Source organism: Neoarius graeffei, chromosome 16 (assembly GCF_027579695.1).
Source record: "Neoarius graeffei isolate fNeoGra1 chromosome 16, fNeoGra1.pri, whole genome shotgun sequence".
Classification (NCBI taxonomy): Eukaryota; Metazoa; Chordata; class Actinopteri; order Siluriformes; family Ariidae; genus Neoarius; species Neoarius graeffei.
The window spans coordinates 25510692-25529815 of NC_083584.1; the positions used below are offsets into that span (position 1 = coordinate 25510692).

The 19124-nt window shown below is 40.7% G+C and overlaps 1 protein-coding gene across 1 annotated transcript in view; it reads right to left on the reverse strand.

The window, feature by feature from the left end:
- The window catches only part of eif3eb (eukaryotic translation initiation factor 3, subunit E, b), a 46628-nt gene extending 29412 nt beyond the window's left edge, over positions 1-17216 (reverse strand). Inside the window, exons 1-5 of the mRNA XM_060942683.1 lie at positions 17127-17216; positions 10077-10194; positions 6882-6999; positions 1761-1803; positions 325-429 (exon numbers count right to left, since the gene is read on the reverse strand). Of these exons, the coding sequence (XP_060798666.1) occupies positions 325-429; positions 1761-1803; positions 6882-6999; positions 10077-10194; positions 17127-17216 (474 nt within the window). The remainder of the gene's footprint in view (positions 1-324; positions 430-1760; positions 1804-6881; positions 7000-10076; positions 10195-17126) is intronic.
- Positions 17217-19124: the final 1908 nt, after the last annotated feature.

Below are 19124 nucleotides of genomic sequence, written 5' to 3' on the forward strand. Positions count from 1 at the left end.
TAACCCCCCAAAAATCCATTTTAATTCCAGCTTGTAATGCGACAAAACAGGAAAAACACCAAAATGAATACTTTTGCAAGGCACTGTACATAGTGAATAGGAATCAGGAAATAAAAACGTTTTATCCTGTATAGATAAGTTAAATATAGTGGATTTTTACATGAGATTAGCCAAATAACTTTTATCAAAACGATTCCATCTCCCCCATAATGAACCAACATATGTACAAGCTGGCAGAGCTCTTTGGCATTTCATATCTAGACTTTTTAAAGGACATGCAGGCAAAGACAAAACAGAACTGACCATAATGAAAGAGAAACTCACCAACACACGGAAAAAGTAGAGATATTCAGCAGCACCAGAGTAGTTACCGCACTCATACTGGAACTTAGCGTAACGATAAAGTGTGTCCAAGTACTCCTGACGAAACTGAAAACAAACTGTCATGTTAGTCAAGTCAAGTTTATTTGTATAGCGCTTTTAACAATAAGCATTGTCGCAAAGCAGTTTTACAGAACTTGAACGACTTAAAACACGAGCTAATTTTATCCCTAACCTATCCCCAATGAGCAAGCCTGTGGCGACGGTGGCAAGGAAAAACTCCCTCAAGGGGTGTTCACACGGCAACTTTTACTCCGGTGTAGCACCGGGGCTGCCCCGGTAGAGCGTTCACACAGTACAAAGTTATACCGGTGTAGCCCCTGAAAGCTGCTTAAACCGGTGCAAGTCTAACCCTGCTCAGGAGGTGGTTTAAGAAATTTACTCCGGAGTAAATGCTAGTTTGCGGGGCAGCACCGATATAAAATGGGACGTCTGAACACTACAGGGGTAGACTCGCTACGCGTGAGGAGAGTTGATTACATACGGGCATTGCATACGTGTCTTCATCCATGTTGTTCTCCCGGCGCTTGGTGATGCCATGACAACCGTCCACATGGCCATGAACGACACGAAGTCGTCGATTTGTTGCCGAATGAATTGTAGAATGCGTTGTTTTCGTGCTCTCTTGTACTTGCGCAACCCTTCCTTTCTCTCTTTTACGGTGTCTGATAGACCACAACGTAGAAAGTTTGTCTGGAGAAGTATAAACCATGGTTTTTCGATATATCAATCACAAACAAGGCGGGAAAAGGAAGTACATTTTCACGCATGCGCATATTTCATTTCCGCATTATTACTATCGTATAGCACGGTTGCAAAAACTACCGTGTGAACGCAAGTGGGGCTGCACCGGTGCTAACACGCTTCTCTCTAGTAAGCAGGTTTGTGATGTATGAACGCTCCACAAAATTTACACCGGTGTAAGATGTATCGCAACAAAATACATCGGTGCAGCATCGATGCAAATATGTGCCGTGTGAACACCCCTTCAGACGACATGAAGAAACCTCGAGAGGAACCAGACTCAAAAGGGAACCCATCCTCATTTGGGCAACAACAGACAACACGACTATAACATTAACAGTTTTAACATGAAGTCAGTTTCGTTGATGTTATAAACTCTTCATTGATGGAAACTTGAGTGCAAAACTGTTCATGACAATACAATCCCATATAAAAATCATAACCACTGGCTAGCATCTGTAAATGTTACTAACATTGTGGATAAAACAGGATTGTCATGTTAGCAACTCTTGATTTTATTCTACCTTTAGTGAAAGTACATTATCACCTCAAAAGCTTGAAACTGCAATTACAGGGACTATAAGGAGTCCACGCCAAACTAAAATGTAGTGAAGGGTCAGATGACAGTAACTTACATTGTGTTTATCAGCCAAATAATCAAACAGCATCCTCCCGTCTCTGTAAGAAATAACATCAACCACTTCACATCATCTTATAACATAGCATTATTATCTACACAAAAAAAAAAAACCAGCCCTTTGTATGTCCATTAGAAATAATATTGCCTTTATGTATGATTGACACGATCGTAAATATAGTCTCTGAGCTAAAAATCTGCACAGGAAACTGCACGAGAGTTACTGACGTTTAATCTTCCAGACAAAAGCAAGGTTAACAAAGAGTAGATACTGTATTTCTTGAGTTTGATTAATACAATCCCATATAAAAATCATGACCACTGGCTAGCATCTGTAAATGTTACTAACATTGTGGATAAAACAGGATCCCAAACCTGGTCCTGGAGAACCCCTTGACCTGTACATTTCAGGGTTTTCTCTGCTCGAACACACCGTATCTAACTAATGAGCTAATCTAGCCTAGTAGACTAGACCCTCCCGCCTAGCGGCCAAAAATATTTTTGCCTAGCGAATGGGTCTAGCCTCGCACCATATAAACAAAAACACCCCGGGCATCAAATCGTGCCCACCAATCACAACGCAAGGTTTTTGTTTGGATTCTTTGGGCGGGCTTTTGCAGGAGTGACGACAAAGCTGCACCACGCTGGAGAAAGCACAGCAGGAAAGATGGCTACGGCTAGTGAACAGCGCGCGTTTGAGGGACATCCTAAAACGCTTAACGTGAAAAAGCTTAACGTAGCTTAATGTTCCAAAACAATGATCAATCATCACCAAACTTCTCACCAAACTTCTCATGCACATCTCTACTCATACACACTACGACCACACTAAATATCAAAACAGAAATCCAAATATTATGGACGTAGCCTGCGTTAAGCTTTTTCATTTACATGGGCGTCTATGGGGAGGAAAAAGCTTAACGTAGGTTAATGTCAGATAACGGCGACCAATCAGTGTCAAACTTCTCATGCACATCTCTACTCATACCGTCTCCCATCTCTATGAAAATCAAAGCCGAAATCCCATTTTTGTGGACGCAGTCAACATGAAACTTTTTTTCTCTACATAGGCGCCCACTATAGAGAAAAAGTTTAACGCAGCTTAATGTCAGAAAACCATCAATCATCGCCAAATTTAAAATATTATGGACGCAGTATACGTTAAGCATTTTCCTTTCCATTTGCGCCTACGAAAAGGAAAAAGCTTAACGTAGCCTACTTTAATGTCAGAAAACATCTTCTGTAATCCTACGAAATTACACCCTAACCTACGTCTACTTCATTTATTTATTTATTGTATCGTGACGTCACCAGTTCTCGTGCATCACGTGTTCTCGAGCTATCGCGTTATTTTCGGAATTTCCGCGAGATTATGACGCGTTTTGACATTAGGGAAGCCCTTTTGTTTTCGTCAGTGGATGAGCTATTTTCTTGCCGAAAATGCTACGTATAAAGGTAAATATATACTAACCTAAATAAGTAAAAGCCTTCTGAATCCGATTCTAGCTTAATTCTTTTTACATGGTACAAATAAATTGAAATTAAAGCCTTCAAGTGAGGCCTGTTGTCACGGACGCTGGCTAAAACGTCATTCGTGATCACCTGCTAAAAATAGAATTGAAAGTAAACCGGAAGTGCACTTGATATATTCTGCTACGGTGCCTCTTTGGGACATGCATGTTAAATGTTTATTGATATTTTCATGAAAAATTGCAGTGTATAAAGGTGTGACATGTTTCCTTACTAGAGGTTTTTCTATCTCCATAGCTCTTGAACTCGAGTCGTTCTGCCCAGTTAAGATCTTGGCACCATGATGACATGGTCCGAGCTTACCAAAGAGTAAAAGAAGATGGCGTCAGCGTTTATAAAGCTGCCAGAATACCATTGACAATACCGTTGGGTTTTTTGGCATGTTTTGCATGGGACACCATACGGAAATCCGTGCCCATTTCAGGTGACATCATATAGCTCGAGAACACGTGATGCAGAATTTCCCACATGTATTTTGAGCAAGGCTTTAGAAGTTTGTTTTTTTGCTAGAAAACGTTTTTTCTGGTGAGTTTATGTCATTTATTTCAGAAAAATGTATTAGCGCTAAAATTAACCAACAAAGACTTCATTCAAATGCATATTTGATGCAAGAACTGTCAAAAGCAGCTTAGATTAACGAGAACCGGTGATGCCATGGTAGGTGTTTAATGCACTGTCACGGTATAACTTTTACTGAGACACAAAGGAAAAGATTGTGAAAGCAATCAACAGAAATTGTGAAAGCAATCAACAGGTTGGATATGCGCTTAAAGAACTTCATGAACGTTTTTTGATGTAGACAACCAATTGGATTTTTTTTGCAAGTTTCTGTGGCTTAGTAACAGTTTCCCATTGGCTGTCACGCCAGTGGGGTGATGCGGGGTCTTTTAATGCGCCTCATTCGGACAATTTACCTCAGATGGTCAGATCGCTGTTCACATCGTCAGAGGAGAAGTTCAGAAGTCAGAAGTCGTCAAGTGTTTGGATAAAGGACTGGCACTGAGGTAAACATTTTTCTTTACATTTTTATAAACAAAGGTTTAAGTCGCAATCACCCATAATGTTGGTTTAGATTAATCACAAAGCCAATTAGTCGTAGGCCTACAGCTAAATGAATTGGTTGTTTCTGATAGTTAAACTTAAAATTCTCATCTCATCTCATTATCTCTAGCCGCTTTATCCTGTCCTATCCCAGCTGACTACGGGCGAAAGGCGGGGTACACCCTGGACAAGTCGCCAGGTCATCACAGGGCTGACACATAGACACAGACAACCATTCACACTCACATTCACACCTACGGTCAATTTAGAGCCACCAGTTAACCTAACCTGCATGTCTTTGGACTGTGGGGGAAGCCGGAGCACCCGGAGGAAACCCACGCGGACACGGGGAGAACATGCAAACTCCGCACATAAAGGCCCTTGCCGGCCCCGGGGCTCGAACCCAGGACCTTCTTGCTGTGAGGCGACAGCGCTAACCACTACACCACCGTGCCGCCCACTTAAAATTCTAACCTAGACATTTTTTACGGAATCATAGTATATATTTTATTGTAGCGACGGACTCTTGTTCTTGATAAAGGGATGAACTAAACTAAAATGTAAACGCTAATATCACCAGTTTATTCATACCCGCTCAAATTCATTACCGGTGGACCTTTGGGTGCCCACGTGAACAGGTTGCTGCTTTTTTTTTTTAAACTACTCAGCAGTAACAATCAGACACAGCTGGGGGGGGTGTTTGTACTGGGACCAGATGGTGTTACAGACTACTGTACAGATTGACACCTGACTACTGTAGATTTCTTTTGTCCTGTCATTATGTGTGTAGCCTAACTGTAACCGCAAACAAGTGGATTATTTCATTCAGTAACTATTTACATAAAAAAACATTTTTTTCTCTTTGTCTTTACAGCTTTGTCAGATCTTTGTGAGGATAACCACAAGAAAAAGTATGTACATGTTGTGAACAGTTTACACACCAGCTTGTTCAGGAAGAAACACATTATAAACAGATATTCAAGTACAATTAAAAAAAAAAGAATAAAAAAAGCTAAAACAGAATTAGACATAAAAATAAGTATTAAAAAAGTTACAGTTCATGAGAAATTTGGCGATGATTGATCGTTGTTTTGGAACATTAAGCGACGTTAAGCTTTTTCTCTATAGTGGGCGCCTATGTAGAGAAAAAAGTTTCATGTTGACTGCGTCCACAAAAATGGGATTTTGGCTTTGATTTTCATAGAGATGGGAGACGGTATGAGTAGAGATGTGCATGAGACGTTTGATACTGATTGGTCGCCGTTATCTGACATTAACCTACGTTAAGCTTTTTCCTCCCCATAGACGCCCATGTAAATGAAAAAGCTTAACGCAGGCTACGTCCATAATATTTGGATTTCTGTTTTGATATTTAGTGTGGTCGTAGTGTGTATGAGTAGAGATGTGCATGAGAAGTTTGACACTGATTGGTCGCCGTTATCTGACATTAACCTACGTTAAGCTTTTTCCTCCCCATAGACGCCCATGTAAATGAAAAAGCTTAACGCAGGCTACGTCCATAATATTTGGATTTCTGTTTTGATATTTAGTGTGGTCGTAGTGTGTATGAGTAGAGATGTGCATGAGAAGTTTGGTGATGATTGATCATTGTTTTGGAACATTAAGCTACGTTAAGCTTTTTCACGTTAAGCGTTTTAGGATGTCCCCGCGTTTGACTCCGCTTCGGAATCAGTTTTAGAAGAATTAGACTTGGAGTTTTCGTTGAAACATGAGCAGGAAGAGGCTCTCTGCTCATTCCTTTTCAAGAAGGACGTTTTCGCTGTTTTGCCGACCGGCTATGGCAAAAGTCTGATCTACCAGCTAGCTCCGCTCGTAGCCAAAAGGATGGGGCTAGTTTGTGCAGTACGAAGAATTAATAAACAGCTTTGAAACATTACTTTTTGATTGTTTCTTATTTTCCCCGTTATTTTAAATGTAAGGGAAATTATTTCACCAAACACCACTAAATAAAAACTCTCAAAAACAGTTTAAGCAAACCCTTGAAAAACACTTGGAAAAAAATGTGTATGTGGTACAGACTCCAAACTTGTGGTCATTATCTCCAAACTTCTTAATATCTAGAACCTGTTTATTAATTAACACGCATTTTGAAAAATTATTTATTTCAAGGTCTCCCCCACTGCTTTCTGTCGCTCTGACTACGTCACAGTCACTGTTGCGCTGATTGGTCAGAGCGTTGGCCTATACGCACAGAGACAGTTTGAAAGACAGCGGGTTGTTCCTCCTACCCGCTTCGGAAATGTCTACGGATCGAGGCCAGACTAAATATTCACATTTAGTCTGGCTTGCCAGGCTAGAGCTAATCAGCAATCGAGCTGAAAGAGTTGTGCGTGTTCTCAAGACAACAGGTTCCCAACTCTAGTCCGGAAGAACCCCCTCTCCATGACCAGAGTTGGGAACCTGCAGTGTAGATTATAATAACAAAGAAACCAAAATGGACCAAGCTAGCCAACTACTAATTGGTACGCTTGAAAACAAACGCTTTGCAAGTGTGAATACAGCAGAAAGCAGCTGGTCACATGCCCACCTGGTAGACTGCATTTGCCTGGTGGTCTCTGGATCTTCAAACATCTTGACGATGGGCTCAGTTTCTGACTGTAGCTGTTTCAGCTGGGCCACAACTGCAGCTCTCTTCTCTCTCAATGCTGCACAGAAAAAAAAAAAAAAAATGAACAAGGGAACAGCATATCAAGCTCATGGATATGAGTCAAAATTTGCTAATGGGTAATAATGGTGAGACACGTATAAAAAAATCATCTCCATCCACTATTTTAAACATAAATTGGATATTTTTTGGTTTAAATAAAATAATATTGCTCTAAGAAATAATGTTGACAACTTCAGATATCACAAGCTATATTTTCCCAATAAAATCATGAATTAATTTTTTGAAGTTGGTGAATTTTAGACACCCGACCGTAACAGTTCTGACTAACCAACTTCGACAAGGTTTGATTGCTATACAACTTATTGTCGGAATTAAATCAACTACACTCCATAAAACAGGTTTACTGAAGTGTTTAAAAAACCACATACAATGGGCCTGCACATTTTCTAAACACGAAAAAATCATTTTAAAAAAAGACCCTTATGCATGTTACTGTGTCCGTCAGAAGTCAACATCAACTTGTGAATAAGAATATTCCAACTAAAAACATTAATATAGAACAATATATGTAATCAATCACTTTAATATAAAAGCACCAATTGATTTATAATTAATTCTCACCTTGGAATCTGCCTGTTTTCAAAATACATCGATGGTAAAATCAAAGGATCGCTGTCTGTCAGAAAATAACGTACACAAGACTGTATCATATATCTCCGACCGGCAGAGCACCGCATGATACACAAACCTCCAGGAAATCCACACTACCACAAGTTTTGATGACATCATCGCTTTCCGAGAAGATGGAGAAACTGGCCGCCTGAGCAGCGTGTGTTTGCAGTCTGTCAAGAAAGCTAACGTGCATAATACGTAACGCACGTAAGTATAGATTTGTTCTTCACTCACTAAAAATGAACCGTAGCGATCGGGGAACTGGCTGAAATACTTCATAATGGATGTAAACAAAAATTGACGCCAGTGCAACTGAAAGAATTTGCCGGGAGGGTGAATGATCGTGTGGAATGTGTTGGTCCCTGACGGAAGCAGGAAGTCGCACATTACAATCTGACGGACATTTCTTATGCACGTTATATTTTGACGTCCCCCAATTGAAGATAAATAAAATTTGTTTTGGGTGTACTTGTCACCATGTTAGACAGGTCAGACAGGTCTCCTTCTGGAGTCAGAGAGCTTTAAGTGGACTTGTTGGAAAAAGGAAGAGATTGATGGCCCAGAAATATGTTTCCATGGCTGTAATCCAAATTTTAAGTCTCATTTATTACTTTATGGTGCATGCATATTACTATCAGACAGTTCCGGCTGTGTGCAATACTCATGTTGTAGTCTTCATTTATGAATTTTACTATATAATTTTAGTCTTAGATTTCTCCTGTTACTTAAATATTCATATTCCCCTTTCCCTAGTCAGATCTTATAGTGCAATTAGAGTACATTTCAATGAATTCATCTTTGGTAATTTATGTCCGTCAAAAGTAACATGCATAAGTATACTAACCCATATGTGTTTAATATTGTATTGTTCCACAGAGTCCTGTTTCCAATCCTTAATGTTAATAGTAAGTTACTACTGTTATGTTATGAGGATTTCTTCACAATGAATTCTTGTGTTATGTCGGTTCATAAGTGATAACAGAAAAGTTATCACCTTGGCTCTTGGTCGTGAATCTTTTCACCTGTTTCTTGAATAATTATATTCTCATTTTCTGGAAAGATCTTTGATATTTTCCATTAAGTATTGTAAAAACCTGATTATTTCATTCTTATATGCATGGAGTTTTGTAAAATAAGGAGAAAAAAAAACTAAAAATACTTCTTTTTTTTCCGTCAAAAAATAACATGCATAAGAGTAGATTTGATAACTTCGCAGATGATTTTTTTGAAAATCCAGTGTGATTACTATCTTTTCAATTGTTAATATGTTTAATAAAATAATAAAAGTTTAATATGATGTAGTTTAATTTTTCAATAAAAGAATATGAATTTTGACATGATTTGTTACATATTATTACCCATTAGCAGATTTTCATCCATATACTAACGAGTTGCATTAGAAGCAGCCTTTGTCACATGCACACTCAAGCACAGTGAAATTCGTCCTCTGCATTTAACCCATCTGAAGCAGTGAACACACGCATGCACACATACCCAGAGTAGTGGGCAGCTATGCTACAGCACCTCGGGAGCAGTTGGGGGTTAGCACTTCAACCCAAGGCCACCCCATGTTAACCTAACTGCAGGTCTTTGGACTGTGGGGGAAACCAGAGTACCTGGAGGAAACCCACACAGACACGGGGAGAACATGCAAACTCCACACAGAAAGGCCCTTGTCGAACCCAGAACCTTCTTGCTGTGAGGGGACAGTGCTAACCACTACACCACTGTGCCGCCCCGAATCCAGCACGGTAGTGTAACAGAGCAGTGGGCAGCCATGCTACAGTGCGCAGGGAGCAGTCAGGTGCCTTGCTCAAGGGCACTTCAACCCATGTTAACCTAACCTGCATGTCTTTGGACTGTGGGGGAAACCCATGTAGAACATACGAACTCCACACAGAAAGGCCCCTGTGGGCCACTGGGCTCGAACCCAGAACCTCCTTGCTGTGAGGAGACAGTGCTCACCACTACACCACCGTGCCACTCCTAAAAATTTAAATACATACACACAATCTAATAAAAAGGAGAGAAAGGACTAAAAAAAAAAAAAATGCACATATTATAGAAGTATTCTCCTCTCAACCATTCACATTCACACCTACGGTCAATTTAGAGCCACCAATTAGCCTAACCTGCATGCCTTTGGACTGTGGAGGAAACCCACACAGACACGGGAAGAGCATGCAAACTCCACACAGAAAGGCCCACACTGGGCTCGAACCCAGAACCTTCTTGCTCTGAGGTGACAGTGCTCACCACCACCACCACTGTTGTGTAATGTACCGGTAACAAAGCAAAGGCTTTTTTTTCCCTTCCAGAAACTGGAATGTTTACTTCATCCACACACTAAGAACCTGGTTTCCATGGGGGATAACAAGTTATTTTAATAAGAACAGATGACTTGATGAGATGTCAGTAAGTAGGAAAGCTGGACACACTTACCGTGTGGAATCTCTCTGTCTGCATAAAGATTTTTATACACATCCATGGCGAAGTCCACCATGTTGGTGTCGCTGAGGAGATCCAGCTTCCCTTGGAGGAGCTCTTTCTCATTGTAAATCTAAAAATAACACAGTTCATTTAGATTTCTGCAGCAATGCTAACCATACACTGGGTTGCACGAATGAATGAACCAGCTAACAAAACATAGCTGTTTAGGGATCCAGGTAGGGTTGCCACCCGTCCTGTAAAGTACGGAATCGTCCTTTATTTGGCAATGAAATCTTGTGTCCCGTATTGAACCGATACGGGACGCGATTTGTTCTGTATTTTCATAAATGTTCAATACACATGTCTGTCTCACACACATCAACACTAAATCTAACAATAATGAACAAAATAAAACAGGAAATACTCCGTTGCGGGATCTACCCAGGACACAAACCCCTCCCCTCTGTGTCACGCTCTGTGCGTCTGTCTGCGTCACTGCACGTGGCGCTGTCACGGTTGCCTAGAGACAGACAACACACACCGGCGCTGCTCAAAAAACCCGGGCCTTTTAAAAATGTCTGCTGCACCCGAGACTCCACCACGTCCTCAAAAGCATAAACGCTTACAAAAATACAGACGTGAGTGGGAAGAGGCACATCCTTGGCTGGACAGCGTGAGTGGAGACGACAGAGCAAACTGTAAAGTCTGTCGGCGAGTGTTTTCAGTGGCGTACGGTGGGCTGTCTGACATTAGACAGCATTCGTCAGGAGAGCAACACTGCAGATATGTAAGAACACAGAAGACACAAGCGTCAGTGTCACAGTTCTTTATACCCCAATCATCTCCTGAGAGTGATACGGGATGGGACATTATGTTATGATTGTCGTTTGTTTGATTGATTGTTTGTTTGAATTAATGATCATTCATCCGTCCGACTGGACGTGTTAAAAAGGATGACAGAGTTGTCAAGAAGTGAGGGAAATCTGTTGACTGTTTAAATCTGGTCTACTCCACAGACAAGAGGAACACAACAGTTCCTGATGAACTCTGGACTGTTGAGGGAAGGAGTAATGTTTTGCACTTTCTTGTTTTCTGCATTCTTGAATAAACAGACATACATGTTTGTTGTGTTTTTTGTTCTCTTTTTTCCTGTCTAAGAAAAACTGTCCCCAAGGTTCACAAAGAGAGTCCCTACACCAAGAACAGTTATGCACAGGGGCGCAGATAGGATTTTTGAACTGGGGGGGACTGAGCTGTCAGCAAATGATTCCATTTTGTTTATATATAAGGGCTGTAACGATATGCGTATCGAAATCGCGATACGCAGAGCCACGATCCGTATCGCGATACAAGAAGGCAGAATCGCGGTACACCCTTTCAAACTTCTCCTCAGCCCAAAAACAGAGGCGCTTCCAAACTTCAATTTATGAATACTTTACTTTTTATTTAAATTACATTTTAAACTTACTTAAATTACTTTTATTTTTTTATATCTATTAGTAAGTCATTTTTTCGCCGACTTGCGACAATCTTCTGCGAGTCACGCAACGTCCACACTCGCCACTGGCAGAGCATTCATTTCTTTTAAGCGGTCGCCATTCTGGTTGCGACGTGGGGAGCGAATCTGTAAACAAGCAGCTCATTGGCTGGCTAGGTGTGCCACAAGCCAATCACAATCACTTGACCGGAAAGGCATGCAGTGTTGCCAGATTGGGCGGGTTTAGGTGCTTTTTGGCTGGTTTTGAACATATTTTGGGGTGGAAAACGTTAGCAATATCTGGCAACACCGAAGGCATGTCTGCTTGGGCGGAAGCCTTCTGCGGCAGTTACATTTTGACACGCGAGCAATGTTTCACTATAAAAATTCCGTAATTTCCATCTGTTTTCCGCGATCACAGAAAATCATTGGCCCTATGAGAGTGAGACAGTGAGAGAGCCCCCCCCCCCAAAAAAAAAAATCTTAACGGATTTACACGATTTGGAAAAATGACTTTTTCAGAACCGAAAAAAACAGAGCTTCCGGCTCAACAGTATTATTTTGAGAAATAAAACAGTCTTTGGATATACATTTGTTCATTTTTGCATACATATTACTCATTCTCTGCAGTGGTCTGAATTATTTGTTATTAAATAGTTAATGTAAGTAAGTAAATGTTAATAAGTCAAATTTACTACTTTAAAAAAACATTTAAAAAAAAAAATCGTGGGCGTATCGAATCGTGGGTCAAAAATCGCGATACAAATCGAATCGTGAGTTGGGTGTATCGTTACAGCCTTATATATATATATATATATATATATATATATATATATATATACACACACACACATACATATGTATGTATATGTGTGTATGTATGTATGTACTGAAGCTTCAATATACATTAGAATTGTGAGTTTTCTAACTGAATGAACATTGGTAGACAAAGGCCTACCTGGTCAACACCAGCCATACATGATCAAATTGTTATTTGTCTGGTATGTTAATCACGCTCCAAAACTTCATGTCTTCTGCATGTTTTATTTAAACATTTGCTGATCTCAGCAGGATGAAGAATCTCATCACAGAAACTTTAACTGTAACTTCTAACAAAAAGGGAATGTCCAAAAATTAATAACAAAATAAAATTGAAATGATTCACACTCGTGCCTTCATGTAAATGATTAGAAACATAAAATGTGTATGAAAACAGAAGTATAAACACTTGAACAACAGATTCACACAAATAAAAAAAGTATTTTTTCCAATCAACAAAATTGATCGAAAAAAAAAATTTCCCGATGCAGCCAAACAAATTTACCGTCTAGAAGCAGACTCAATAGGTCCCAAAAACATCTCTCCGCCGCTTCCCAGTTTAAAAACTGGGACATCATGGAACATGGAATTCGAAAAAAATGGACAGTTAATGAAATGAAACGAAAACCCCGGCGTTTATGCTGGTAGATGCTGGATTTCAATGCTTTTCTGACTTCAAACTTCCAACTTACGAGTGCAACTGAACGCACCATTAGTCGCAGCAGAAACACCGTTGCTATCAAATGGATGAGCTGTGCAGTGTTATTAACCGAGAATTACGTGGAAAATTGAACACCTTGCTTTCCCAACTCTGCAAGGATCTGCTCCAGCCTTTCCCCTTCTTGAATCGGTGTAATGTGGATTGATCACAGACAAGGCTGCTGCCATTTCAACTTTGTGCTGCAATGTCTAACTAACGGAACATTAATCCTCACTTTTTCTACCTATGTTCGGTGCCTTACGTAGGGACGGTGGGTGGGGTCACTATAAATCTGGGGGGGGGGGGGGACATGTCCCCGTCCCCAGTGCCATCTAAGGTGGCCAGACGTCCGTCTTTTCAATGTCTTGTCCGGCGTCCGGCGCAGCATCAAGCCGGACGCACATTTGTCCTCCTTTTAGAGACGATGAGCGGAATTATATAATATCGACTTGCCAGACTGGAAGAGCAGAGTTCTAGAATAACGTTTTGTAGGGAAACTGCAGATCTGTGCTGCACACTAGTAATCTACAATAGTCTATGGCTCGATGTTTTTTGGCATGCAATGCGAACTCCGCACCACGAGGCGTTGCGTTCTAGAACGCGTTGCGCTCTATCCTTCGATGACCTTCCTGGAGCGTGCCTAGAGGTTGATATTTCAGTTTTTTTGTACAGTAAAATTCCTCCATGAACATGTCAAAGGCACAGGCTACTTCAAAGAGACTGACTGTTCTCTCTCTCACTCACACACACACAAAGACCCCTACGAATTCTGAAGACACTGAAAGACTGAAGCATGATATACTGTTTTAAAACGTTTTATAATGTTGCTGGTTATGTTGCCTATTTGTTCTTTGAGAATCTACAAATGTTGTGCTTTCTGGTACTCAGCACCTTAAGTTTAATTTCAGTGGTTTGTTAACTCCACAATGTTTTTAATAAATACAAATATGGTGTTCTAGCCAATTAAGAGCTAATACATCTCATCTCTAGCCGCTTTATCCTTCTACAGGGTCGCAGGCAAGCTGGAGCCTATCCCAGCTGACTACGGGCGAAAGGCGGGGTACACCCTGGACAAGTCGCCAGGTCATCACAGGGCTGACACATAGACACAGACAACCATTCACACTCACATTCACACCTACGGTCAATTTAGAGTCACCAGTTAACCTAACCTGCATGTCTTTGGACTGTGGGGGAAACCGGAGCACCCGGAGGAAACCCACGCGGACACGGGGAGAACATGCAAACTCCGCACAGAAAGGCCCTCGCCGGCCACGGGGCTCGAACCCAGGACCTTCTTGCCAGGGTCTCTGCACATTTCTGACCAGCAAAAATAATACTTTTTAAGACCATTTTAAGACCACCGAGTATAAAAAATAAGACCACTACCGCGGAACAAATACGTACAGTAAAAAAAAAGCACACTCTAGGTTAAGTTCAAAGCATTTTTTTTTTTTATAAAAAATGTGCATCTTCAGTTTACAAAACAGAACATTAGCTGCCTTCTCGATATTTTAATAGTAGGGTACTGCTGTAAACAAACAGTGAGGAAACAAATTGATCTTCAGTTAACAAAACAGAACATTAACTGCTTTCTCAATATTTTAATAGTAGGGTACTGCCATGAACATAAACAGTGAGGAAGCAAGGAAGTTTGACTACTGATCGAACTGCCTCTGGGGACTGTTGTTGCCCGACTAGCAGCATAGCGCATATGCTTTTCCCCTTTCGAGTGAGCGTCAAGGGCTTTACAGCCCATTGTTGTTAACTTGATGTCTTTCCGACATACCTTACATCTCGCTTCATATTCTGAAGTTGCTGTTGTTAGCCAACTTTTGTATTTTGGCTCCTCAAGCCACTTGTTACTAAACTTACACTTCCCCATCTCCGTTCATGTTCAAGTTCAACCACTTCTTCCTCGTCTGCTCTACTCTCAATGGTTCTACTACCAGTGTTGGGCACGTTACTTTCAAAAAGTAATTAGTTATAGTTACTAGTTACTTTTCCCAAAAAGTAACTGAGTTAGTAACGGAGTTACTTTGTCATAAAAGTAACTAATTACCAGAGAAAGTAATTATTCCGTTACATTTTGTTCCCCCTCAAAAAAAAAAATCAAATTAAATTAGTGTAATCATAATAAAAGTGAATGTTAAATGTGTTTAATGACTGAAATGGACACTTAACAGAACCAATTAGTAATGTTATCTACACTATATTAATATTTTTGTGGGACAATGTGAGATAAGACATCTATCAAATGTAATATATTTCTGTAGTTATTAAAATTGTTACTAATTACTGGCCACTGACGAGGACAAACGCTTTGTTCCTCGACATAATGTGCATTGCACGTAAACACTCTTGCCTTTTATTTCAAGTAATGAAAAGTCCTGGCTGTATTTCCAGTGTGAAAGCGCAGTGCTGGGCTGACCGCTCGCCATCGCTGTGTCTTCCGATTGAAAGAGCGCGCAGTAGTGCAGTAGGCGTGGCCTACCTACGTATGTTGTCTAAATCTACTCTGATTGGCTTACTGTGCCGTTGTCTCGTGTTTCCCCGCCCCACACGAAAGCAGAGTAAAGAAAAGCTGAACGAGCAGCGTGCCAGATGAGAACAGCTTTAATAAAGTAACGCATAGTATTTTATTGTAAGTAACGGGAACGGCGTTATAACGATGTAAAAAGTAATTAGTTAGATTACTCGTTACTAAAAAAAAAGTAACGCCGTTTATTTCTAACGCCGTTATTCCCATCACTGTCTACTACATGGATAAAAGAACACACTGCCCCCTGTGGCGTGGTTCCTGCGCTATTAGAACTAGTGCTAGACACACAACGGCTCTTGTGCTACTTGTTCAGCATCTTGATAACAAACGACGCTGGTTGAATAAATAACGTTAGCGCGGAAAAAAAAAATCCAGACATATGGTTTTTTTTTTCATTTACCGTAGGCTACCCGGATGAAATTTAATACCTCCCATGTGAAATTTAATACCATAGCTCAAAAAAATAGCGAAATATAATGCTTTTTAAGACCTTTAAAAACACATATTAAAAATAAGACTTTTTAAGGATCCGCGGAGACCCTGCTTTGCTGTCAGGCGACAGCGCTAACCACTACACCACCGTGCCGCCCGAGCTAATACATGAATTATAATAAATACTATGAATGCTTTGACCTTACTCTTTTTTTCCCCACAATCATAATCTTTAACCCTACAAAATTGCGATGTTGATTTCACCAAACTTGAGTGACTTGCATAAAAATAATCCATTCTCAAGCTTGCCACTGTGGTTTACATAAAAATTTGAGGGCTATGAATCAGATGGGATTTGCCATTATTCACCCTAAAATTGATTAGAATGCAGGAAATTGCATCTAAGAAATACAACATTTTCTGGGGGAGGGTCCCCAGACCCCCCCGTCCAAATAATGTCCTCCTTTTTGGTGTTATGGAAATGGTCACCCTAGTGCCATCTGCACCCTTGGTTATGCACTTACATTTACAGTGATATTAAGTTCTCAATATATTTAGATTATATTTTAAAAGTTCACTGTTGCCCACTTGTACATTATACATTTTTACAGCATTGGCAATAAAGCATTTCAAGCTTTAAGTATGAGTAATTGCTTTCTTGATCACCCCTTTACTAAAAACACCTACAAAATAAAACATAGCACTGCTGCGGGCACCCCACCCCATGGGAGTCGTGCCCGTGGTGGTCATGGCCCCAAGGAGCCGTGGTGGGCGTCCCTTATTTTCATTTCTGAATGGTGGCAACCCTAGCTCCAGGGTGTTTTACAGTTAATTAGATGCCTACTATAAAGTGAGTGTATTGAAACGACGATACATTGCCCACAACAATAAAGTTGAAATGCCAGAGATGTGGAAAACACACTGCTGTTAATGGAACTGACCGAGTTTGTTATGAAAGAGCGTCGCTAGCTAGTCAGGTAACCGGCTCCGGGCTAGCTTAGCGGCTACATGCGAGTCCGTTTCTACATTAAATCCTGATTTATAAACAAACAAACACCACACTGTAAACGGCTTAGCAGACAGCAGTCCTACCTCTTTAACAGACAGAAATTCCAATAACGGAAAAACAAGATGCCGGTCTAAAAAATGCGCGATTTTGGTTGTTAAATCATACTCCGCCATCTTGGAAAGAATAAGAGTGAAAAAAAACTTTATTGAAAACGTTCTACTGGTTCGCTGGAGATTCCAGAACGATCCATTCTTTTGGAACACGATTCTGTGAAATGAATCCTGGAGAGTCGATTCATAATCACGAGTGAATCAAAAATCATTTAGATAATTACACTACCGTTCGAAAGTTTGGGGTCACTTTGAAATGTCCTTATTTTTGAAAGAAAAGCACTGTTCTTTTCAATGAAGATCACTTTAAACTAATCAGAAATCCACTCTATACATTGCTAATGTGCTAAATGACTATTCTAGCTGCAAATGTCTGGTTTTTGGTGCAATATCTCCATAGGTGTATAGAGGCCCATTTCCAGCAACTATCACTCCAGTGTTCTAATGGTACAATGTGTTTGCTCATTGCCTCAGAAGGCTAAAGGGCCCCATACACGTTCAAAAAAGTCGTCAAAATTTTTATACAAAATTTTGATGTAAAATGTCCACACACGATTCAATGTTTTTTCTATCAAAAATTCAGTATTGTCAAAAACTTTGACATGGACGCAGCAGTGGCCGTAGCACTTGTGTTCGCTTTGGACAATGAACCGCCTCGGCATCGACGGAAATGGTCGAAAGACTGGTTTTTGAAACAGCGAACGTACGGTCACGTCAACCTCCTCAGAGAACTTCGTCTCAAAGAACCAGAGGACTTCCGTAATTTCCTTAGGATGGATGCCCCATCCTCATCTCATCTCATCATCTCCAGCCGCTTTATCCTTCTACAGGGTCGCAGGCAAGCTGGAGCCTATCCCAGCTGACTACGGGCGAAAGGCGGGGTACACCCTGGACAAGTCGCCAGGTCATCACAGGGCTGACACATAGACACAGACAACCATTCACACTCACATTCACACCTACGGTCAATTTAGAGTCACCAGTTAACCTAACCTGCATGTCTTTGGACTGTGGGGGAAACCGGAGCACCCGGAGGAAACCCACGCGGACACGGGGAGAACATGCAAACTCCGCACAGAAAGGCCCTCGCCGGCCCCGGGGCTCGAACCCAAGACCTTCTTGCTGTGAGGCGACAGCGCTAACCACTACACCACCGTGCCGCCATGCCCCATCCTTCGATGAATTATTGGACCTTGTCAAGCCATTGATATTGAAAGAAGACACTGTGATGCGTTCATCTATACCACCAAGTGAACGCTTGTCCATCAAGCCCCCCACACACGCATCAATAATTTGACGACTCTTCAAAAAATATCAAAGTGATTTGATATGTCAAAATTTGGGTTCAAAATTTTGACATCAAATTTTTGACATCAAAACACCCTACACACGATCAAACTTTGTATCAAAATTTTGATATCAAAATTTTGACGACTTTTTTGAACGTGTATGGGGCCCTTAATGGATGATTAGAAAACCCTTGTACAATCATGTTAGCACAGCTGAAAACAGTTTAGCTCTTTAGAGAAGCTATAAAACTGACCTTCCTTTGAGCAGATTGAGTTTCTGGAGCATCACATTTGTGGGGTCGATTAAATGCTCAAAATGGCCAGAAAAATGTCTTGACTATATTTTCTATTCATTTTACAACTTATGGTGGTAAATAAAAGTGTGACTTTTCATGGAAAACACAAAATTGTCTGAGTGACCCCAAACTTTTGAACGGTAGTGTACAATAGAGATGGGATTTATGGCTCTTTGATGGGATCCGCATCTTTGTGATCCGTTCTTTGAAAAGAGCTGTTCAAAAGACTGGCTCATTTGGCTCTTTTTTTAAATATTTATTCAGTTTTAAGAAGACAGCTTCTAAAGAAGCCAGATCCCTCTGCTTAGACAGTGACATCAACATTTCTGGACATACCTTTTATATAAAGCAACCTAGACTTACATTACCCCTAAACACTCATAAAT